Source organism: Pteronotus mesoamericanus, unplaced genomic scaffold, assembly GCF_021234165.1.
Source record: "Pteronotus mesoamericanus isolate MK-2021 breed Mesoamerican mustached bat unplaced genomic scaffold, CSHL_Meso_final contig_74, whole genome shotgun sequence".
NCBI classification, from domain to species: Eukaryota; Metazoa; Chordata; class Mammalia; order Chiroptera; family Mormoopidae; genus Pteronotus; species Pteronotus mesoamericanus.
This window is the reverse complement of record NW_026555247.1, coordinates 32,395,938-32,415,228: the sequence shown is the minus strand read 5'-3', so window position 1 is coordinate 32,415,228 and position 19,291 is coordinate 32,395,938. Positions and strand designations below refer to the sequence as shown.

Sequence of the window (19,291 nt, the reverse complement as noted above, 5' to 3'; positions counted from 1 at the left end):
ACATAACAAAATATAACTGTACCCAACTACAAATACATTTTTGATATAATTGAGGCATACTCTGTTTTCTTATGTTTTACTCCAAACACTCAGTGCATTTTATTTGATCACTGTGTATTTTACTGCGCATTTACTATGCACCAGGAAGTAGAAAATACGGGGCTTTAAAAATGAGTTCTTTAAGGAACTTACTGAAATTTTCCATAATGAAGTTCTTTTAATAATTTAACATTTAGGTAAGACATCAGCCACACTTTCTCTCGTACTTTGCTGCCTTTTTCTGTAATATCACACTATGTCAAAAGCAAGAAAATAAGTGCCTAGGTTTACCGAAGTGAATCAGATGCCTCCCAGGGACAGAGCACGAACTTCGGAAGGAGAAACCCAAGCCCGGGAGAGCTCTGCCCTGAGCCCACAGCTTTTATCACTCAGAACGGTTCAGCAAGGACGGGAAAATGGGAGAGACAGGGTATCAAGTCTGCCCAAGTAGAGGCAACATTGCTACAGGGAGGGTTTCCATTAGTGATTTAACCAAACTCCTACCTGTGGCTCTAAGGATTCCTGGAACTTAATGAGCCTGCTTAGCAAGAACACTGCCTACCAATACAATTTAAGCACTTCATAGTGTGTTACTTCATTTTTTTTTTTTTTAAATTAAGCAAAATTCGAGTCGGGTATACCCTGAAATTGCCAACGGCTGCCAAGTGAAAACACGGCCAGCAGCACAGCAGGATTTTAACTATCGAACTGCATCAAAGTTTCTCATTTCCATAATCAGCAGAGATTCAGCTTAACACCACAGGCAAGAGCTGCCTTCACACCGGCATCCATACATGGCCCCAGGCAGGCCGCCTGCCTTCTGCTCCCGAGTGCTGCGCTGCGGCCTAGCCTGTGAGCAAGTCCATAGACACCCTGAGGGCTCGCGTGTTATCTTTAAAATGCTCCAAAATTCATGTCATGTAATTGCGATGTAATAGACTTTCTAGAGCATTTTAGTATGATAGTAACCAACATTTACTGAGTATTAACTACTGGGCAGGCCCTGTGCTAACAATTTTACATAAATCATCTAAATTCTCAAAATAACAGGCACTTTTTCTATCCCTATTTTACAGTGAGGAAACTTCAGCTCAGAAAGTTAAGAAAGTGCCCCAAGGTTATAAAATCAATAAGTGGTAAAGATGGAATTCAGGACACACGGGTGTCTAATTATTCATCTCCAATACATATACTGCGCTGTTGTAAATCACTTCTCAGTTAAATTAGTTAACTCTACCTCCTCAATTATCTATGTCAAGGATCAGCAAACATCCTCTGTAAAGGGCTACACGGTAAAATTCCAGGCTTTGGGGACCACGTACGGTCTTTGCTAGTCACAACTCAGTTCGGCCACTGTGGCGAGGGAGGCCCACAGGCAGTCCATGCGTGAGCTGGCCGGGCTGTATTCCAGGAAAACTTTACCTGCTACAACAGGCGGCAGGCAGGCCTGGGCAACAGTCAGAGAGCCCTCGACAAGAGCAAAGTTCATGTTCCAGACAGATAGGCATATCTGCCCTGTGGCTTTGTGTAATCTCCTATTCTTCAGGAAGAATGGGTTAAAAGAAAATGATTTTTTAAAAAGGGAGAAGCCAATGCCGAAAGGCAAAGGATTTAATTTTCCCCTTCTATCCTTTACCAACAGCCTAATAACAGCAGAGAACCTGTGTGATGGCCCTGTGGTCGCTCAGCCGTGGTTTTCTGCCCCCACCGGCCTCAGGTATCCTCGCAGCCTCCGGCAGCCTGAACAGGCCGCAGCCAGTTTTCCCGTCGACTGTGACTCCCCACTTAGGTGGTTATGCCTTATCTTCCCACCTAACTGGAAACCTACCCCTAAAGCTCAGTGAATTTATCTTCTATATTTTTTATGGCTTATATCTATGCTTTTGTCCATGCTAGTTAATATGCCCCACTCTCTCTGTTAACTGACTCCGATCACTAACTCAAGAACTGCTTTACTGTGTTTCTGGTTCAAAATCCCTAGTCTCTTGATTCACCTCTAAACCACAGTTTCTGAACAGGTCAACTACACTACTATACTTGTGTATTTTGGTTCAACTGCTGTCTCACTTATTTCAAATACTACAACACTAACGCCATAAAAGAATTGAGGATCATTGTTACTTAAGAGCTTATTGTCACTGGATATAACCGGTGACTTGCCAAAGTAGTTAAGATTGATTTTAGTGATTCAGCCTTGTTTCCAGGTTCTGAATAATGAGAGAAAAGGGCAACCTTTAGTTTCATACAGGACTGGAAGGCAAAGATTATTCAGTCATGTAGCACTAATGATAACGTTGGGTATCAAAATCAATAGGCTGAGGTAGAATAAAAAAATCACAGGGACACTAAAATGTCCAAATGCACTAAAACCATGTGCAGAAGATAAAATGGAATATTAACGGCATTACAAATTCCTGTTAAAAATGTCTGATTGGTAAGGGCATCTCAAGTAACTTAATTAAAAAGAATAAGAGATTCAAATTACTCGTTTTTTTTTTGCATTTTACTAAGATCTTCGCTGAGACCATTTAGGAGAAAGGAAACTGCAAAGAAATGCATGGTCGGGAGAGTATGGTCCTTTACTTGTTCATTCTTAGCTGCTCCTCTCATTTCTCTGAGCCCTCAGGGCCCTGATTTTCCCTCTGCTGGTGGCAACCGTGTCCTGCCCAATGACACAGTCCTCTATGATGTCCACACCTCCACTGTCAAGAAGCTTGAAAAGGTTCCCTAGTTCTATTTTCCTACTGTACCTTGTAGATGCTTGTGGTTCATTTCTCTCAGGTCTGCTAGTAATGATGTACTCCAGTTTTTAAAAACTATCTTACTGAAGCAAAATCCTGAAATCCTGAAAAAACAAAATCCTGAAAATGCTTTTCCACGAATCTCTCTCTCTCTCTTAGGAGAGAGTATTATAAACAACACGTAACATAATTTTTGAGCAAGTATTGAGAGTGGTTTAAATATGGTCACCAATGGGGACGTAATGCTTAAAGGAAACACAAACAAAATGTAAGAGTTAAGTAAATGCGGCCAGCGGTGCACATGCTGTGCGCCCCCAGGAAACGCACATTCACGCACCAGAGGCTCTGAGAAGGCCTGCAGAGAGAACCGCTCAAATGGCGGCCTCCAAACTTGACTGGCCCCTGACACCTTTACCCCCAATGCCTGTCCCACCTGTGAGAACTATGTCATGGGAAGCAGCTAGGGAAGCTTTTGAAGAATTAATTAAATTTAAGAGTTTAAAATTTTAGCTGCATCCTTATGAATGAATTTCTTCACATTTCTTCTGGAAATTCCTAATACAGTTGACTATATCAATACACCATAGTTAAATATAATTCCTAATGTGGTTGAATATATCATTCACCCACATTATCATTCATCCATGTGGTTGGATAAATGCTACAGTGAAACACAAGAGGTTATGACTTGGAACTTTTTATCAACGAGCATCATAAATTCCCCAGGCTCACAGCAGAGCTGAGCCCTGGTTTTGCTATTAACTCAGAGTGTGACGCCGGATGGAGGGATTTAAAGTCTCAGAGCCTTGATTCACTTACCTGTAAAGGGCGGATAGGCCTGCCCTGCCTACCCCATCCATGTTGAGAATCAAGTGATCAAGATAGAGAGCAAGACTTTTTCATAAAGTGTTATAAAATCATTAAAAGACTTTCAACAAGTATATGAAGTAATACTGTATTCAAATAGAGCAATGGTTTCCTTTTTAGAGACACACTTAACGCTACTGTGATTTCATTTCTCGAACTTTGCTAAGTATCTCATTCCACTTAAAAAAATTTTACTTAGCCATTAACTATCCTAATGGACCACCGAACTTCTTTTCAGAAAACACATGGCGAAAATAAGTTAATGAAATCAGAAAACTTTGTTTAAAGAAGAAAAGATTTGTCGCACGGTGTGTGTGAGCAGGGCCGCCTTAGCCTGGGCTCTGCATTCTTTGAGTCCTTCATTAAACTATTGATCCCTTTAGCATTATTCATAATGTTTCAGCAGCTCAGCACGTCAGCTGGGGAAGTGCTAGTCTCTCACTCCTTTCCATAACTTCCACACTTTACGGAGAGGAAGTCACAATGATTTATTTACCTGACATTTTCCAGTCCGGATGTCGTAAAGGGCCACTGAGCCATTGCGCGCTCCAACAGCGATCCTGTGATTCCGCTCGTAATAGCTGACCATGTAGAACCTGAATCGAACATTTCAACAAAAACAAACAAAAGAAACAAACAAGAAAAACCAGGTGAGATGACCTGCACGTGACAGTGGAGAGCAACACCTTTCAAAGATTAATCTTTCAAAGATTAAAGCCAGCTCTGATACGTATTTTTAAATATGTCTATCTATACTTACTATACTGAGATTTTGCAAAAATGTTTCATTTTAGTAATTCTGAAAACCAACTGAAAGAAAAATGATGCAGAAGGCAATGTAGGCCTGTTAATAATGATTTTTGATGGAAAACAACTTCATAACAACACACACTCTTGAGTTTTGAAATAAAAATAAGGGTCAAATACAAAAATAATTAAATGTGAAAACCAAGTTTTGCTAAAGTGACTATTATGCAAATATTTCTATTTGAACAGAAATACAAAAGAAGAAAAGGCTTACATATTCAATGTAATTATGTTCTCATGGTTTATTATAGTATTTAGAAGTAAAATATACTTTCTAGCAGAATAATCATATACAAACTACATAAAATGTTATGCTTAAGTTCACATCAATAATTTAGAATGAAATTAAAAAATTGTCCACCAGAAAAAAAACTATCTGGAAAATTCCCTACATTTTCCACATTTATCAGTTTATCTAAACGACAGGTGTGACTACAGGTAGTATAAATAAGCATATTTACTGCTTTATTTGGTATTGTATCAAAAAGGATTTAGGGAGGGTAGTCGAAGGTTATAAGAGGTTATTTTTATTTCTTTTTCTTTTTTCCTAGATTAATTTTCATGACTGGATTGAGTATTTGAATTCCTGATATGCTTTGTCATAATGATTTCATGTCCATATGGCAAGAGCCTGGGAAAGTAAGAGTAAAAATTATTAGAAACATAAATAAGGTATGATTTTATATCCCCAAAGAGTTTTGAATATATCTTCCCCTTACCTAGTTCTACTGTCTCAGTGTGAGTTGCGAGAATGAACAAGTGGCCTTCCCTAAATATTTATGGGAATATTGCATCAAGTCTATACACTCCTTGCCTTTTTTAGCTTTGGTTCCGTACTTCCAGAAAACTTGGGCAACTTTTCTGTTATTATTTTTTAAAACACGGGATGGGAAGGTAAAACAGATGACGGAAAAGAACTACCATCCTCTCATGCTTTCTAGAGATTGATATAAAGTAAAAAACTACTGGCGCATGTGCCTACATTTCTGAAATTCTGGAAAGAGAGGCTGAGAGAGACAAAGACAAGATGTTTGAATGTGAGCATTTTGTGAACCTGGGACATTCTGACGAAGCCATTTTGGTATTATTAGACATTATGACATTCATACATAGTTCATAAATCTGGAAAACTATTAGGTTTTTAAACTTTTTGTTTTTTACTTATTACTAAGTAATAGATTCAACAATACTTCTGTCGATTGATGTGTCTTCTTTCTCTTTCGTGGAAGATTAATGCTCCATGTTTAGTCACATGGAAGGTACTGCTTTAGGACGCCCTGCTGGGATCTGCTGGGTGCACGTGTGCATGTCCTCTTGTATAAGGTTTGAGGGAAGGAAGGGTACGGAAGTGTCCTGAGGCATAAAGCTTCCTCTGGTAAGTGGTTAGTGAAATGCTTCCCAAAGCTTTTCCTGTTAAAGCTTCATATCTACCTCACTACAGAAGATAGGGATCAGCTTCCAAAGTGTTTAAAAATGTTTACTGTTTTGCTTTTCAATAATTACAGTGGTCTAAGTATTAAGCATCACCATGCCACTATCTCCATCTCTATCTGTACACACATAAGCACACACAATTTATATCCTGAAAGTAACGTGGAATATAACACCTAGCAGTTGTTTTTAACAAATATTTATTCTGTGCAGTTTAATAGCCATAGGAAAATAAAGTTTCCAGAGCTGTTAAAAAAAAAATCTGTTATTAAGCTTTGCACAGGTATAACAGCTCTATTGCCAAAATCCTTTTGCAAAGCGTGAATGTAATTATCCCTCAAAATAATCCTCTTTCAAAACAACCACTGGTAAAATATATTTATGTTGACAAAATTTTACTTAGTTAAACTAGTATCTAAAAAGTTTCTGTTCCATTGACCATTTTCTATGTCCTGGACATCAACCTCATCCTTCTATGTCACCTGTAAACGCCATTATTAATGGGAGAGAAAAGATCAAATCTTGAGTCTGCCTGGCGGGACCATATCTTACAGGTCTGCATTTTTCATTCTTTGCAATATATTGCTAGACTAATACTTCTAAACAGTATCTTAAAACATTCAGAACAGGAAAATCTATGGCATGTTTTTAAAGTTGGATTTTTTGTTAAACTGTTTATTTCATTAACAGTGTCTCTTTTGACAAGACAAAATAAGTCCATTTTATACACAGGTGCTTCACGAGGATCCACCCTGGGGCCTGGCTGCAGTGAGCCCCTGTCTCTGCTGAGGTTTCCGGAGCCACCACACCCTAGGCTACTCTTCTCCACTGGCGGACAGGCTATCAAGATTATGGACGGTGAGATGTGTATTACTTACTCCCACCCCCCAAATTATCAATGGATTGAAGAGGAGGATCCAATTCAGTTTTTAAGACTACTTTAGTGTTGACTGGATCTTACAGGAAGTCTCAAATTCCTCCCGAATTGGGGAGGTAATGTTCAGAGAAGGGGTTCGTGTGTGCTGAGCCTCCTGGAAATGGTCTCTCAGTCTCTCATTTGCTGCATTGATAACATGTCGTTTGGGCAGTATTTCTTGGGCAACAGCCTGGCAAGAATCCTTGTGTTACATTCAAGTTAGAACGATGGTTCTCCTCCACTCAGCCCTCCACAAGGAAGCTCTGTTAAGCCAGACAGAACATTACCATTCCCGTATGAGGAAGAACAAAGTGGAGCTGCGCAATGCTGCCAAATGGGGTTAGGGTGCTCTTCACCCACAAAATTTAAAGTCGTTGGTCTACACATATTCATTGCTGCCTACCTGCATCCAGAGTGATGCTTTTAACTATAAATCAAATCACCTCTCTCTTACGCTCACAGTCATCCTACAAAACCCTACCTCATACGGCCCCAACACTTCACAGACCATCCCCTCTTGCCTTTGCACACTCTGCTCTAGACATGCTGATCTCCTAGTGTTTTCCTGACGACGCCAAGAGTGCTCCCATGGTGGGACTTAACACTTGCTGTTCCCTCTGCTTGGAAATCTCATCTTCCAATATCTCTTTGGCTCAGGCCCTCTCTTCATTTAGATCTCTGTTCCCAAGTTGTCTCGATAAAAGGGGCCCTTGTGGGCCATCCTGCTTAATACAGCAGCCCTTCCTCTATTATTATAATCCAACATCCTGCTTTTCTTTATTAAAATACCTATCATCGCTGAGATATTAAACAAAATTTTTTTGTTCATTGCTTGTTTCCTTCCACTGAAACTTTCTCCTTGGTTTCAATGTGTGAATATATAAATATGGTCCAAGTAAGCAGGATACAGCATTCAAGTGTAATTCATACGACTACACTTACCTTTCCATGATGAGTGCATAAGCATATTGAATTTTAAGACTGGTGAATAATTGAGATGGACCACAAAGAAAATGAAACTGTGCAAAAAAGTGAGGCAGGAATCAAGAAACAGAACTTGCCCTTGACCCTTCTAAAAATGTTTTCAATTGAGACGAAGAATTCCAGCTTTATAAAAACTTATCTGTAAAGGCCCCTGAAGGCTGGGTATGTAGCGTGAGACTGAGAGTTGCATAATTGAAACAACTGAATTCTAGGGAACTAGAAAATATTATTTAGGCAGAAACTCAAAACAGTAAATGCAGTCAAAAAATGATCTGTGCAATAAAGTACATATTTTCCCGGTATAAATGTGGTCCTTGGAATAAAAATTATTCTAAGAATTTGCCAGATATTTAAAACAAACTATAGAAATGATCCCTGAAAGTAGAGTCTTTGAACTTGCCAGATGTTTATATCACCACATGCAAATGTCAAAGAACATGATATTATCACATGAAAAGTAATTAAAAGAAATATTCACTTATCAGTCATTATTGAAGACTGGAGTAGGTTCCTGTATGGCTCCAAAGCCAGATTTGTGACTCCAGCTCTGCAGAAGGAGCTCACCGTGTGGGTGGGTTTTGACGCGAAACGCAAGTGTGAATTGAGTCCACTCTGACGCAGGAGCCTGATGCAGATCACGCTGCCTGAGAGTTTGCCAAGTGCCCAATTCCTGAGTCTCTACATAACTTTGGCACTTTCTATTTATACTCTCCCTTGAACTGATGACCTTTTAAAACCTTGATTAAAAACTGCCTTCAAGAGAAAATTTCTGTGAAATTTACAAGTTATTTTGGAAAAATAGAGTTAAAGGAAACATGCAACTCTCAGCAGAAATATGATTTAGGAGAAAGAGGCCTGTAAGGCACTTCCGTGACTGTGAGTCTGGTAACCTGCAGTGGCCTCGGGATGGTGAGCTACAGGAAACACTCTCCAGCTAATCCAACGTTAACCTCCAGCTTCACATGGAACGGTCTAAAATCTAGGGATGTAGGGAATAAGATGTATGAATTATAACTATTTACAACTTGTAACTATGTACAACTCACTAACTACAACTACTTGCAGCTAATACTTACTGGGTACTGACCCGGTATCAGGCACCATTCTAAGTACTTGTATATGTATTTTCATAGGTAACTCAGGGAGCAGTTCTTGAGTTGCCTTTAGAATTTCTTCATGTTGACTTAAAATGGTTCACAAACTTTCGGTTCTTTTTGTTAAAAACGTATTAAGGCACTATGTGCTTGCAAAGAAGTCAGCCACCACCAACACGTATCCTGTAGAAAGTCAGTCTTATTTCTCATGTACCCTCCTTCACCAAGGGTTAACTACCTTTAGCAATTTGGTGGACCTTTCTAGAGCATTCTCTGATTTTTGTATCAAAGAAGGAGTGCTATTACGCGTATTATTCTGCAGGGTACTTTTCTCGGAACATCCTCCCAGGTCAGTGTCTACAAGATCCCACTCCATTACTTCACTATTCCCGTCCCGACAGACCTTCACCTTAGCGTGCACGTGGATCTTTCCGTACCCAGCGTGCGCTTTTGTAGGCTACATTGTCCAAAGCGAGATTCGGAATTAAAGCAGACACACATTTTAAATGCTGATGGGCAATGCCCAAATACCTCCCATCCCCACTGAAGTAAAAGAGCGCCCCTGCGGGGTGTTATCAAACTTTCCACTTTTTTTTGTCATTACAAAGAAAAAAAAGTATCACATTTTTGTTATAACTTGCATACAATAACTTTTTAGATGGACTCATTTAGTTATACTCTACAGGGTATGCATTCAGGTTTATTAATGTAAAAAAAAAAGAATTTAAAATGTAACCAGCACAGTGCTTCCTTTATTCATGGTGCATCTCTCAATGTCCATGATGGGTTCCCAATAACCCCCGGAAATGGTCTGAGCCCGAAACACGGGCAAACCTGTTCTGCGGGAAAGAATGGTAGGCCTCTGTAACGGAGGGATGTACAAGTCACTCTGACCACAAGAAGGTACCAGTGACAACACCCAACCCATGCCCTTGCTGGCCAGTACGACAGCCCTCAGAGATGCCACAGCAACAACCAAGGAGGAGCACTTGAAATGGAGGAGGCACGGTACAGGACACGTCTGTACACACCACGAGAACCTCAGGCCTCCCTGCTGCTACAGCATTCGACAGGCCTGGAGGAATGCAGGTGGCTTTGGCGAAGGCATCAGCTCTTGGGAAGGTGTGTGAGTTTTTCAGGATGTGAGCGGGAGAGGGTAGGGAAATGTTTTCTAAAGGTGCTTCATTCCAGCGGAAGGCTCCGCGTCAAAAGGACAAAATGGAAAGAAAGATCTCTCATTCTAGGATAATGAAGGACACTGGCAAATGCCCCCTTGGGAGTCACGGTTTCCCATTAAGGGGTTTGTACCATGTAGATCAGTGGTCAATGGGTATTTCCTGAATAACACTTGTGAGTATCTAACAGGTGAATTACAGTACTTACATTCTAAAAAAACCCCCAAAAACAAATAAACAAAAAACCAACCAAAAAACTTGCAATCGGCGCACGGAGGCTGGAGTGTTTGTAGAATTGGAAACTCTTCTTGGGCTACACGGGGAGCAGCATTTCTGTGAGGAAAAACACTGTGCATATGAGGGCGTGTTGTGTGGTGGCTGAAAAACAGGCCTCTAGTTGCCCGGCTCTGCCGCTCAACTGTGTGACCCTGGGCGAGTTACTTAGCTTGCCAATGCCTCAGTTTCCTCTCGTGTAAAATGAGAAGCACCGATTAAGGTTGTTGTGAGGATTGAATGAGCTTGGCATGTAATAAGCACGTACTATGGTAAGTTCATGCAAACTTGAGCAGCTATCATATTATTATCATGACCACCAGAATCTTTTGCACTTCTGAATAGATAAATAAGAAGAATAAATAAAATGTAGTTAATTGGCTATTTCCCTAGGGCCAATCAGTGCTAACTAATAATATGCTAATAAATAAAGAAAATGAATGTCCCAAAATATTTTGAACTTACTTATTTCTTAAATACTTGTGATTTGTGAATACAACCTGATAAGAAATGCACATTATTTTAGTTTCAGCTTAAAGATGCTGATACACAAAACATGAATTTTGGTTTGAAACTCTTCTCTATATCATTTTATTCAGTCTAAAAAATAAATATGCTTTCTGTTATACGGTAAAAGCAAATGCTCCTGGAAGCTTTGGAGTTTTGTTTTTTTAATATGAAGAACTTTCATATTGAAAGACAGCTATCTTTGCGGAGTTTTTAGAGGAGTTTCTACTCACATGAGTACAAGGATAACATCTGAAATTACTTATAAAAAGTATACTGTAAACTGGTAACTAATTTGACAATTTTACTGGAAGTTAGGACCAAAGTTGCTTTACATCCCATTATTGCTATCACCATCTGGGATAAGAACAAACCACAGGTTGGGAGAAGTTTTTTAAAAAATGAGCTCATGCACTGGTCTAAAGTAGACAATGCGCATCTTCTTACTGGATTTTAAGTGCCCATTTAGGGCGAACAGAGCTGATTCAGCTTTTTACTTGAAAAGCAGAATCAATCAGTCTGTCTACATAATAACAAAGTTTAAGAAAAGGAACTATCTCTGAAAATACAGACTTTTACCTCTTCTGTCTAGATTTTTTCCATTCAGTTCAAAAGTTTAAGTTTTTATTTTACCTTGAATTTTTTATATCTTACTTATTTATAGCTTTAATGTTTCCAATGATTACTTTTTATTTTTTCATTTGAATTATTCTACTATACATTTATTATTAAAGGAATGTACACATTCACTGTAAAAGGGAAACACAGAGAATATAGAAAAATAACCAGTTAAGAAAGGAAAGATACTTTTACCCCTGACCCCCTCCAATACACCAGGTAACTCTAATTTTTTTCCCTCTTCATATGTATACACATATATGCATGAATACCCATCCTTACATATAATATTCTTCTTCAAAAATGATTTCATTTTACATACTTCTCTGAAACTTCGCTAGTTTCTCTTTAAATTTCTCTTACTGACATTTTTCCTTGTCAGTAGAAATGGGTTGACCTCCATCTTTTTAATGGCTGTACGTAGGGTGTCCAATCCACAGCCCGCAGGCCACATGCGGCCCAGGATGGCTATGAATGCAGCCCAAAACAAAACCACAAATTTACTTAAAGCATAATGAGTTTTTTTTGTGATTATGTGTTGCATTGTATTTAATGTGTGGCCCAAGACAACTCTTCTTCTCCCAGTGTGTCCCAGAGATGCCAAAAGGTTGGACACCCTGCTACAAGTAGTTCTAGTATCTCTTCATGTAACCAGCTCTTGGTAAGCAATAATTATGTTTAGAGGACACCAGTGAAAAAAAGTGTTTTAATATAAAGTACAATTTCTATGTAAAATCATACTAAAAGTTCCCAGCAAAGGTAAATTGAGAAATAATCAGTTAGATCTAGCAAAACCATATAGAATACCTTACATTTCAATGTTAATACCACAAATATTCAGTAGATATCCTATTTTCTCACAAAAAATTCACTGATTTCTTCATTTACAGTGCATTAGAAAAATTTATATCCTAAGTCCTTTAACTTAAGTTCCTCCTTACTCCTAGTACTACCGCTACTACTACTATCACTACTAATACTACTACTGACTTGCTTATTTCTACTAAGAAACCCACGTTCTTGAGCCATTAAATATATTGTTCTGGTCTATGCATAGATTGTTGGAGAATATCTTCATTCTTGGAAGTGAAATATGCAATGTAATACACACTATAATTTTTGCAAAGTGATCCCTGATTCAATAGTCAGAGTCACACTTGCATTTAATGTAGTACTTCATTCAATGACCACCACTTTTGCATGTGGAAATAGCTTAGATTCTGGAGTTGGAAGGATTTGTCTGTGTGGTAAAAAACTACCCACTTTTTAAAATTTGGCTAACACATCACCAAATCCCTTTTTCCTCCTGTGCACAGACGCCAGTTCCCTCCGTGTTGTCTCTCCCATCACATCACCTAGCACTCTATGTGTCCTGGACACCCTTTTATCATAGTGCCATGACATTTCTCCGAGGGATCACTCTGTCTCTGCCAAGCCAACTTTAGAAAATGCTACAAAATCACATGCTACAAAATCACACATGGGCCAAAGACCCACTTAAGGTGTAAGATACACCAATGGACTGAATACAACAGTATGAAGAGTTCATTAGGACTGAAGATTCCACATTGCAACTAACCTTTAAGAAACGACCACATGTTGAGTTTTGGTGAACTACCAAAGAAGGTGAAAAATTATCTTAAAAAGCTATTGAAACATTCCTCCTTTTTCAATTATGTGTCTATGTGAGACCAGATTTCCACCATACAATTTATAAAACAACATATGGAACAGATTAAAGACATATGCAGATATGAAAATCCACCTGTCTTCTATTAAGTCAGATATTAAAGAAATCTGCAAAAATGTTAAACAATGCTGTTTTTCTCAGTATTTTCTTTTGTTTGGGCAAGTCATTTTTCATACAAATGTTTTTATATCAACATGAACCCAGTTTACTATTACTTGAAATAAATTGATACATATATTAAGAATTTCTCAGTTTCAATTTCTAATACATTAAAATCTCTAGGTACAACCTTTAAAATTGAAAAAAAAAACCAACCCCAACTCTTTAGGATCTTCAATTTTTAAAGGGTTCTGAGACCCAAAAGTTTGAGAACCACAACACTATAGTCTGAAAAGCATTTGACAGTCAAAATATTGTAACCAGAGGGAGAGATATTAGCAGAATAATAGGGGCCAAGATCAGATTACAGTAGATCAAGAGGGCACAGGAGGGCACAAGAGGTGGCACAGGAGGTGACACAGGAGGGCCAGAGTGCAGACTCTTCCTGCAGAGGAGAAATGAGAGGCTTGAGAGTAGTATATGAGAGGCAAGGGAAGGAAGGGGTTTTAAATGAGGAAGAACACAGCACAGTTCCAGGCTGCGTAAGAGGTGCCAGACAGAGCAGGTCAGACAAAAGTGAGAGAAACGTTCTCTAAAGAGCAACGTTCCAGAGGAGGTGATGGAGGATGGCGTGAAGGAGGCAGCGAGGATGAGGCCTGGGCCTGGAACACAGCCGTCCTCCTGTCCTCTGCTGAGATGGTACAGCTCCCTGTGCCCCCGACACGTGCCTGCCATTCAGTGGGTGCACGCCCACCCCTGGAGAACGCTAGGAAGCGGGGCGGCGGGGCGGGGGTGGGGGGCGGTGGAGGCGGCGCGGCCTGTTCAGCAAAGCTGGGCTGCACTTTCATTGGCTGTCAGCACAAAAATGCTCTAGATTTGTCTGTTTGTAAAATGAAGGACAGGAGTGGCTCATTCATAACATGAGGCCCTTTCCAGATTCAAAATTCTACAACTCATAATTCCATAAAAATCATGCAGCCAGGTCACTGCTTAAATGAAATAACTGATGCCATTTATTAAGAAGAAACTAAGGACTAAACCCATGAAGCGGCATGGCGGGTCTCATTACTCAACCCCAGTTATTGAGTGTCTATATTGAGTGTTCACAGTTTCTAAACTAAAAATTGGGACAGAGACCAACAAAGGACTTTTTTTTTTTGACTCTGTGGATTTATTTGACAAGTCTTTAAAAGGCATGAAAGTTAAATTACTCTTAGTTATACATCGAATAAATTGCCTTAACTTAAAAGAATAGTAATGCATGAAATAAGGCTCTATCTGGGAATTCTGGGGCACAGAGACTCCGACCAGGTGCATCTCTGTACCAGCTGCCACAGGCACTGTGAAAGAAATGGGGAAACCCCTTTCTTCAGGCGACATCATCTGCATAACTGAGGTGTTGTAAGCGACTAAAAATTGCATTTAGAGGCCTGCCTAGCTTTTGCTGTGAAAAAAATACTAAATCTCTTTATCTCCAAATACAATCAAACCTTCCCATCTCCTTACAATTTCATTAAAGAATCCCTAATCTTTTATTATGCACTATTTTGCAACTAGTCCCCCAGAACATAATAAATAGCCTAAAAATTTGGAATTACATTATAATCACATTAAATTTCCAGAAGTACTTTGTCTTCCGAATTGAGCTTTGACAGTAGCTTATGAGAGCTTAAATTTTGCCATTCTGAGATTAGTAAAGAGTATTTTTGCACAATAAATGACAAACCCTTAAAGTATGCATTGCAGAACAAGTGTTTATCACATGTGTGTGTTCTATACCACTCTTCTCTTAATTCAGCAACATCTGTACATTTCTGCATTTTCGTGTCTTATGCTATGGCATCAACTATAGTGGTGTAACATGAGTCAGAGTTTGTATGGTGACCGAAGGGGAAAGAATTTTTCAAACTGAGTCAAGCAGGACAGGCTCAGTGTTGGCTGGTCTGCTATGAGGGACTTCACAAGGATATGCAAGTTCAATAACACGGCATCTAGTAACTAAATTTTAACAATGAATTCTGAGGAAACTTCAGTGATGTTTACCTTCCCAAGACTTGAAAGAGGTTAATTCCATTTTTCTTAGTGCCCAGGGTACTTTTAACTGAGGTTGATGCATTATTTATAGCCCAGGCAATTAAATGTAAATTACTCAGAACCCTCTGGACTTCTGCCTCAGAGAATAATATATGGACAGTGCTGGGTGATGCCTTTTTTTGAAGATCATCTAAGAGATGGACAAAGGCAAAGCAAAGTCTGATGAGATGGGAGAAAATCTAAGGAGTTCATTTCTTAAATGTTACCTTACTATGCTTCCTACACTGCTTATTGATAAACATAAAATTAATTGACTGTTGCAACAGTCTTATTGCTAATATATCGTATTCTAAAAAGAATGCAGTTTAATTCTGACATAATAATACAGCCTTATTTGGTGTAGTGATGAAAATCTGGCAGAACTATTTTTGTACAATTGTATTTTGAAGGATGTGGGTACTGTATTATTTCAAGGGTATTGGAATCTAAGTAATTTTCTTGTATTATTAATGGATGTCACTATATTATTAATAATAGCCCTAGAACTAAAATGTGAAATATTAGGAAACAAATCTATGACTATGAAGTTTAGACAACAGTTAAAATTATGTTGTTTACATCTCTTACTAACTATATTATAGAAAATATCTATAGAGACATAAACTACTCCAGGGAGATCTAGGATATTTCAGTTAATACAAAGAAATTTTTTTTAGGAAATAATCATAATTCATATTATGTGAATAATTATTTTTGTTTCCACAGCTTATGGAATAAACTTTAAAATTTGTGTATATTTCACATAAACATGCATATGTACCTACATACATAAATATTAACATACTATGTAAAAGGCTTAGGGACACTTACAGAATATAATGCAGCAAAAAGAAAAGAAAAATAGGCCTGAGGTATGAAGATGAGGTGAAGAGAATTTGGAGTGCAAGCCCTGATTTACTAAAATTAGGCAGGAAATTTGGCTTTGAGCTCCCTAATGGTCAACACGAAATTCTTTAATTTAAAAATACTGGTTGTACGGAAAACAAACAAAAACACATGCAAGTTCCTTAAACAAAACAAACAAAATAATGCCTGCCATTGCAATTTAAAAGAAATGTCATTACTGTGTCTTCATAGAAGGGCCCCTAAACACTGTGAGACAGACAGCAGCAGGACCCCGCAGAAAACGCTCTGCCCCCGCCCCTAGACGCTGTCGTGGGAGGCCCCACGCACTGCAGGCCATGTGCTGAAGAGGCACTTGGGGGAGGCAGGGCCGCTGGGGCCAGAGACGCGGCCCTAGCGCGGAGCCCTCCGGCTGTGGGGTGTACTCGACGGGCTCACACCAGACCGTGCAGAGGGATAAATGGACCATGTGCCCACTTGACCGGCTTCTAAATGTTCTGCTTTTTTTTCCAACCGAATTTTAGATAAAAGCCGGTTAATGAGCGGTCTGAAGCTACAGTCTTCGGTAGGCCTCCTGTGATGTTGCCTAAGAGCGAGTCTTTAAAAACTAATGGTGCATCCCTGGAAAGTAGGAGCCGAAGGAGTGTCTTTCGGTGCTTGTTTTTGGAAATTGAGTTTATTCAAAATATAAATAAACAAGCATTGAGGGGTCTAAGGTTTTTCAGAACAGGACATGGTCACAAAACAATAGGGACTCAAGCTTTTTTCCTCTTGATTTTGGATTATTAGAGTACTTGTCTTCCAGAATCACCCAGGGAATCTGTGAAATGCAGCTTCCCAGATGTCAATATATGCTGATGTGCTGGCTCTCAGGTGGAGTCTGGAAGTCAGGTAACTCTGTTGAAGGCAGGCCAGGAACTACACTTAGAGAACATTATTCTCCACAGGGAGTGAGCTCTCAATACCTGTTTTTAAATTTCACCTTCTTATCTGTGTCCTCAGTTCTCTCAACTAATATGCACAGAATATACTTTGTTGAATATTTAGATCCCTGAGCTCCTTCCCAACACACTGAGAGTTGCAGAGTCTCTTACACTGCGTGGTCAGTCAATTACAGGCATATTATTTTGTGTCTACTCTCTGAGGACTCTCAACTTCTTGTGGATCGCAGTTTTACAGTTATGTTTCTCTTGAACAACTACTCCCTTTCTAGCATATGGACAATGTGATTGAGATATTAATGGCCTGTCCCCTCTTTGCACACTGGCTGCTAAAGAAGTTTAGAGAAATTTATGGCTCTCCTCTGGCAAGTACATAGGATTTCCAAACTCACCTTGGCCTTGTCTTTCTTTCCTACTCTTATTTCCCCTGCTTTGCCTCAATTCCCTCACCTATTTTTACATTTTATATTTACTTTCAAAGCTGCTTGAGATTTTTTATGGAACAAGGTCAGTGGGTGTTGTGTGTGTGTGTGTTTGTGTATGTATATATAGAGGTGGGTAAAAGTAGGTTTACAGTTGTTTGTATGGAAAATAATACAATTATTAATAAATAATACCAAAGTAAACAGTGTTTTGCTTACTCACAACTGTAAATCTACTTTTGCCAAACTCTGTGTGTACAAATGGATAAATAAATTAATACAATAAAAATTGGATGGCAAAAGCAATGAATTATGAATAAGAAGGTTTGGGTTTTACTTTGAAGCTATAACTTTATTGTCATTTGACTAATACATATCACAATCTAATTCTCCCCAAATTTTAACTTACATAATGCTTTCTTAAAGATTTTTTTTTTTTGAGAATTAATGGGTTTGAGAGCACTTGGTAATTTGTAAAGTGTTACATACATTTTAAAAATATGATTACATTATTTCAGTAATTGTGTATCGATATCATCTCATGTTTTAATAATATGAATCAGCAAGCGAGTTTTGGTCAATGATGAGAAAAAATGTGTATCAAATTTTATGGGAATGCGTTCTAACGCATTTTTATTTTTAAGTAAAAGATATTACAAGAAGTCTTCACAATTGACAGACAAGCTATTATCTGAAAAAAATTCGAAAACGCAAGCTTTTTGTATCAATCCTTCTTTCAATGAATTTACAACTTAGAGCTTAATCATTAAATATGATTTGAACAAAGATGCCAGAGAACAAAGAAATTCAGTTAACACTACAACTGAGTAATCACGTATTAAATTATATATTAAGCCATTCTATAGTTAATACACCTGAATAAATAAATAAATAAACAAACACACCTGATTAACAAATTTGACTATTGCTCTACAACAACATACAGAGGTAAGCCTAAGCTAAAACTAAAGACTTTCACAGTAACAATAAAATGGCAGTTTTATTTTAATGTACAATATGAGAAATAAGTGAAAAAATGCCAACAATAAGGAAAATCTTAGAGAAATTACCACTTTAAAAGTTTTAAAATTCTGAACTGACAGCTGAAAACCCAGGGGTATATGAGAATCACAAGCCCCAATGGTCAAGGTAAAAACAAGACAAAGTAAAACAAAGCCCAAGAAAACCAAATTCAGAACCATCCAGCAATGTACCATGCTACTTCATCCTTGCACTCACAGAAAACAGTTAAGGTGATGCACAATCCAAACAAAGCAGAATATTTCAATTTTTAAATATTCAATGACTTCAGAATACTTTATTAGATCTTGCATTAATTGAGTTAACACAACTTTAGATGGGAAGATTACCTTTTAACTTGACTAAGAACTATATACTATTTTGAAGAGTAAACCAAATTGTTTCACATATATGAAAATGATATCATCCTGTACTTTTTCTACATATAAAATACTTCCAAATATATATTAACTCATTTCTAAAATCCAATGGCATCTTTTTTAAAAGGGTAAAGAAGGGAAAGACAAGGAAAAAAACAAAAAAATACCAAGTTACATAAGATTTTATCCTCACCCGAAGGCATTTCTTTTTCATTGTTTTTAGAAAGAGACTGGAAGAGGGAGAGAGAGAGAAACATCGACGTGAGAGAGCTGCATTGATCAGTTACCTCCTGCATGTGCCCCAACCGAGATGAAACCCGAAAAGCCTGGGTATGTCCCCTGTCTGGGAA

The 19,291-nt window shown here is 38.4% G+C and overlaps 1 protein-coding gene across 2 annotated transcripts in view; it reads right to left on the bottom strand.

Moving 5' to 3' along the window:
• The window catches only part of WDR7 (WD repeat domain 7), a 287,900-nt gene that overhangs the window by 50,734 nt on the left and 217,875 nt on the right, over positions 1-19,291 (bottom strand). For both annotated transcript variants that reach the window (XM_054583717.1, XM_054583718.1), the window contains one exon: positions 4,144-4,243. In XM_054583717.1, the coding sequence (XP_054439692.1) occupies positions 4,144-4,243 (100 nt within the window). The remainder of the gene's footprint in view (positions 1-4,143; positions 4,244-19,291) is intronic.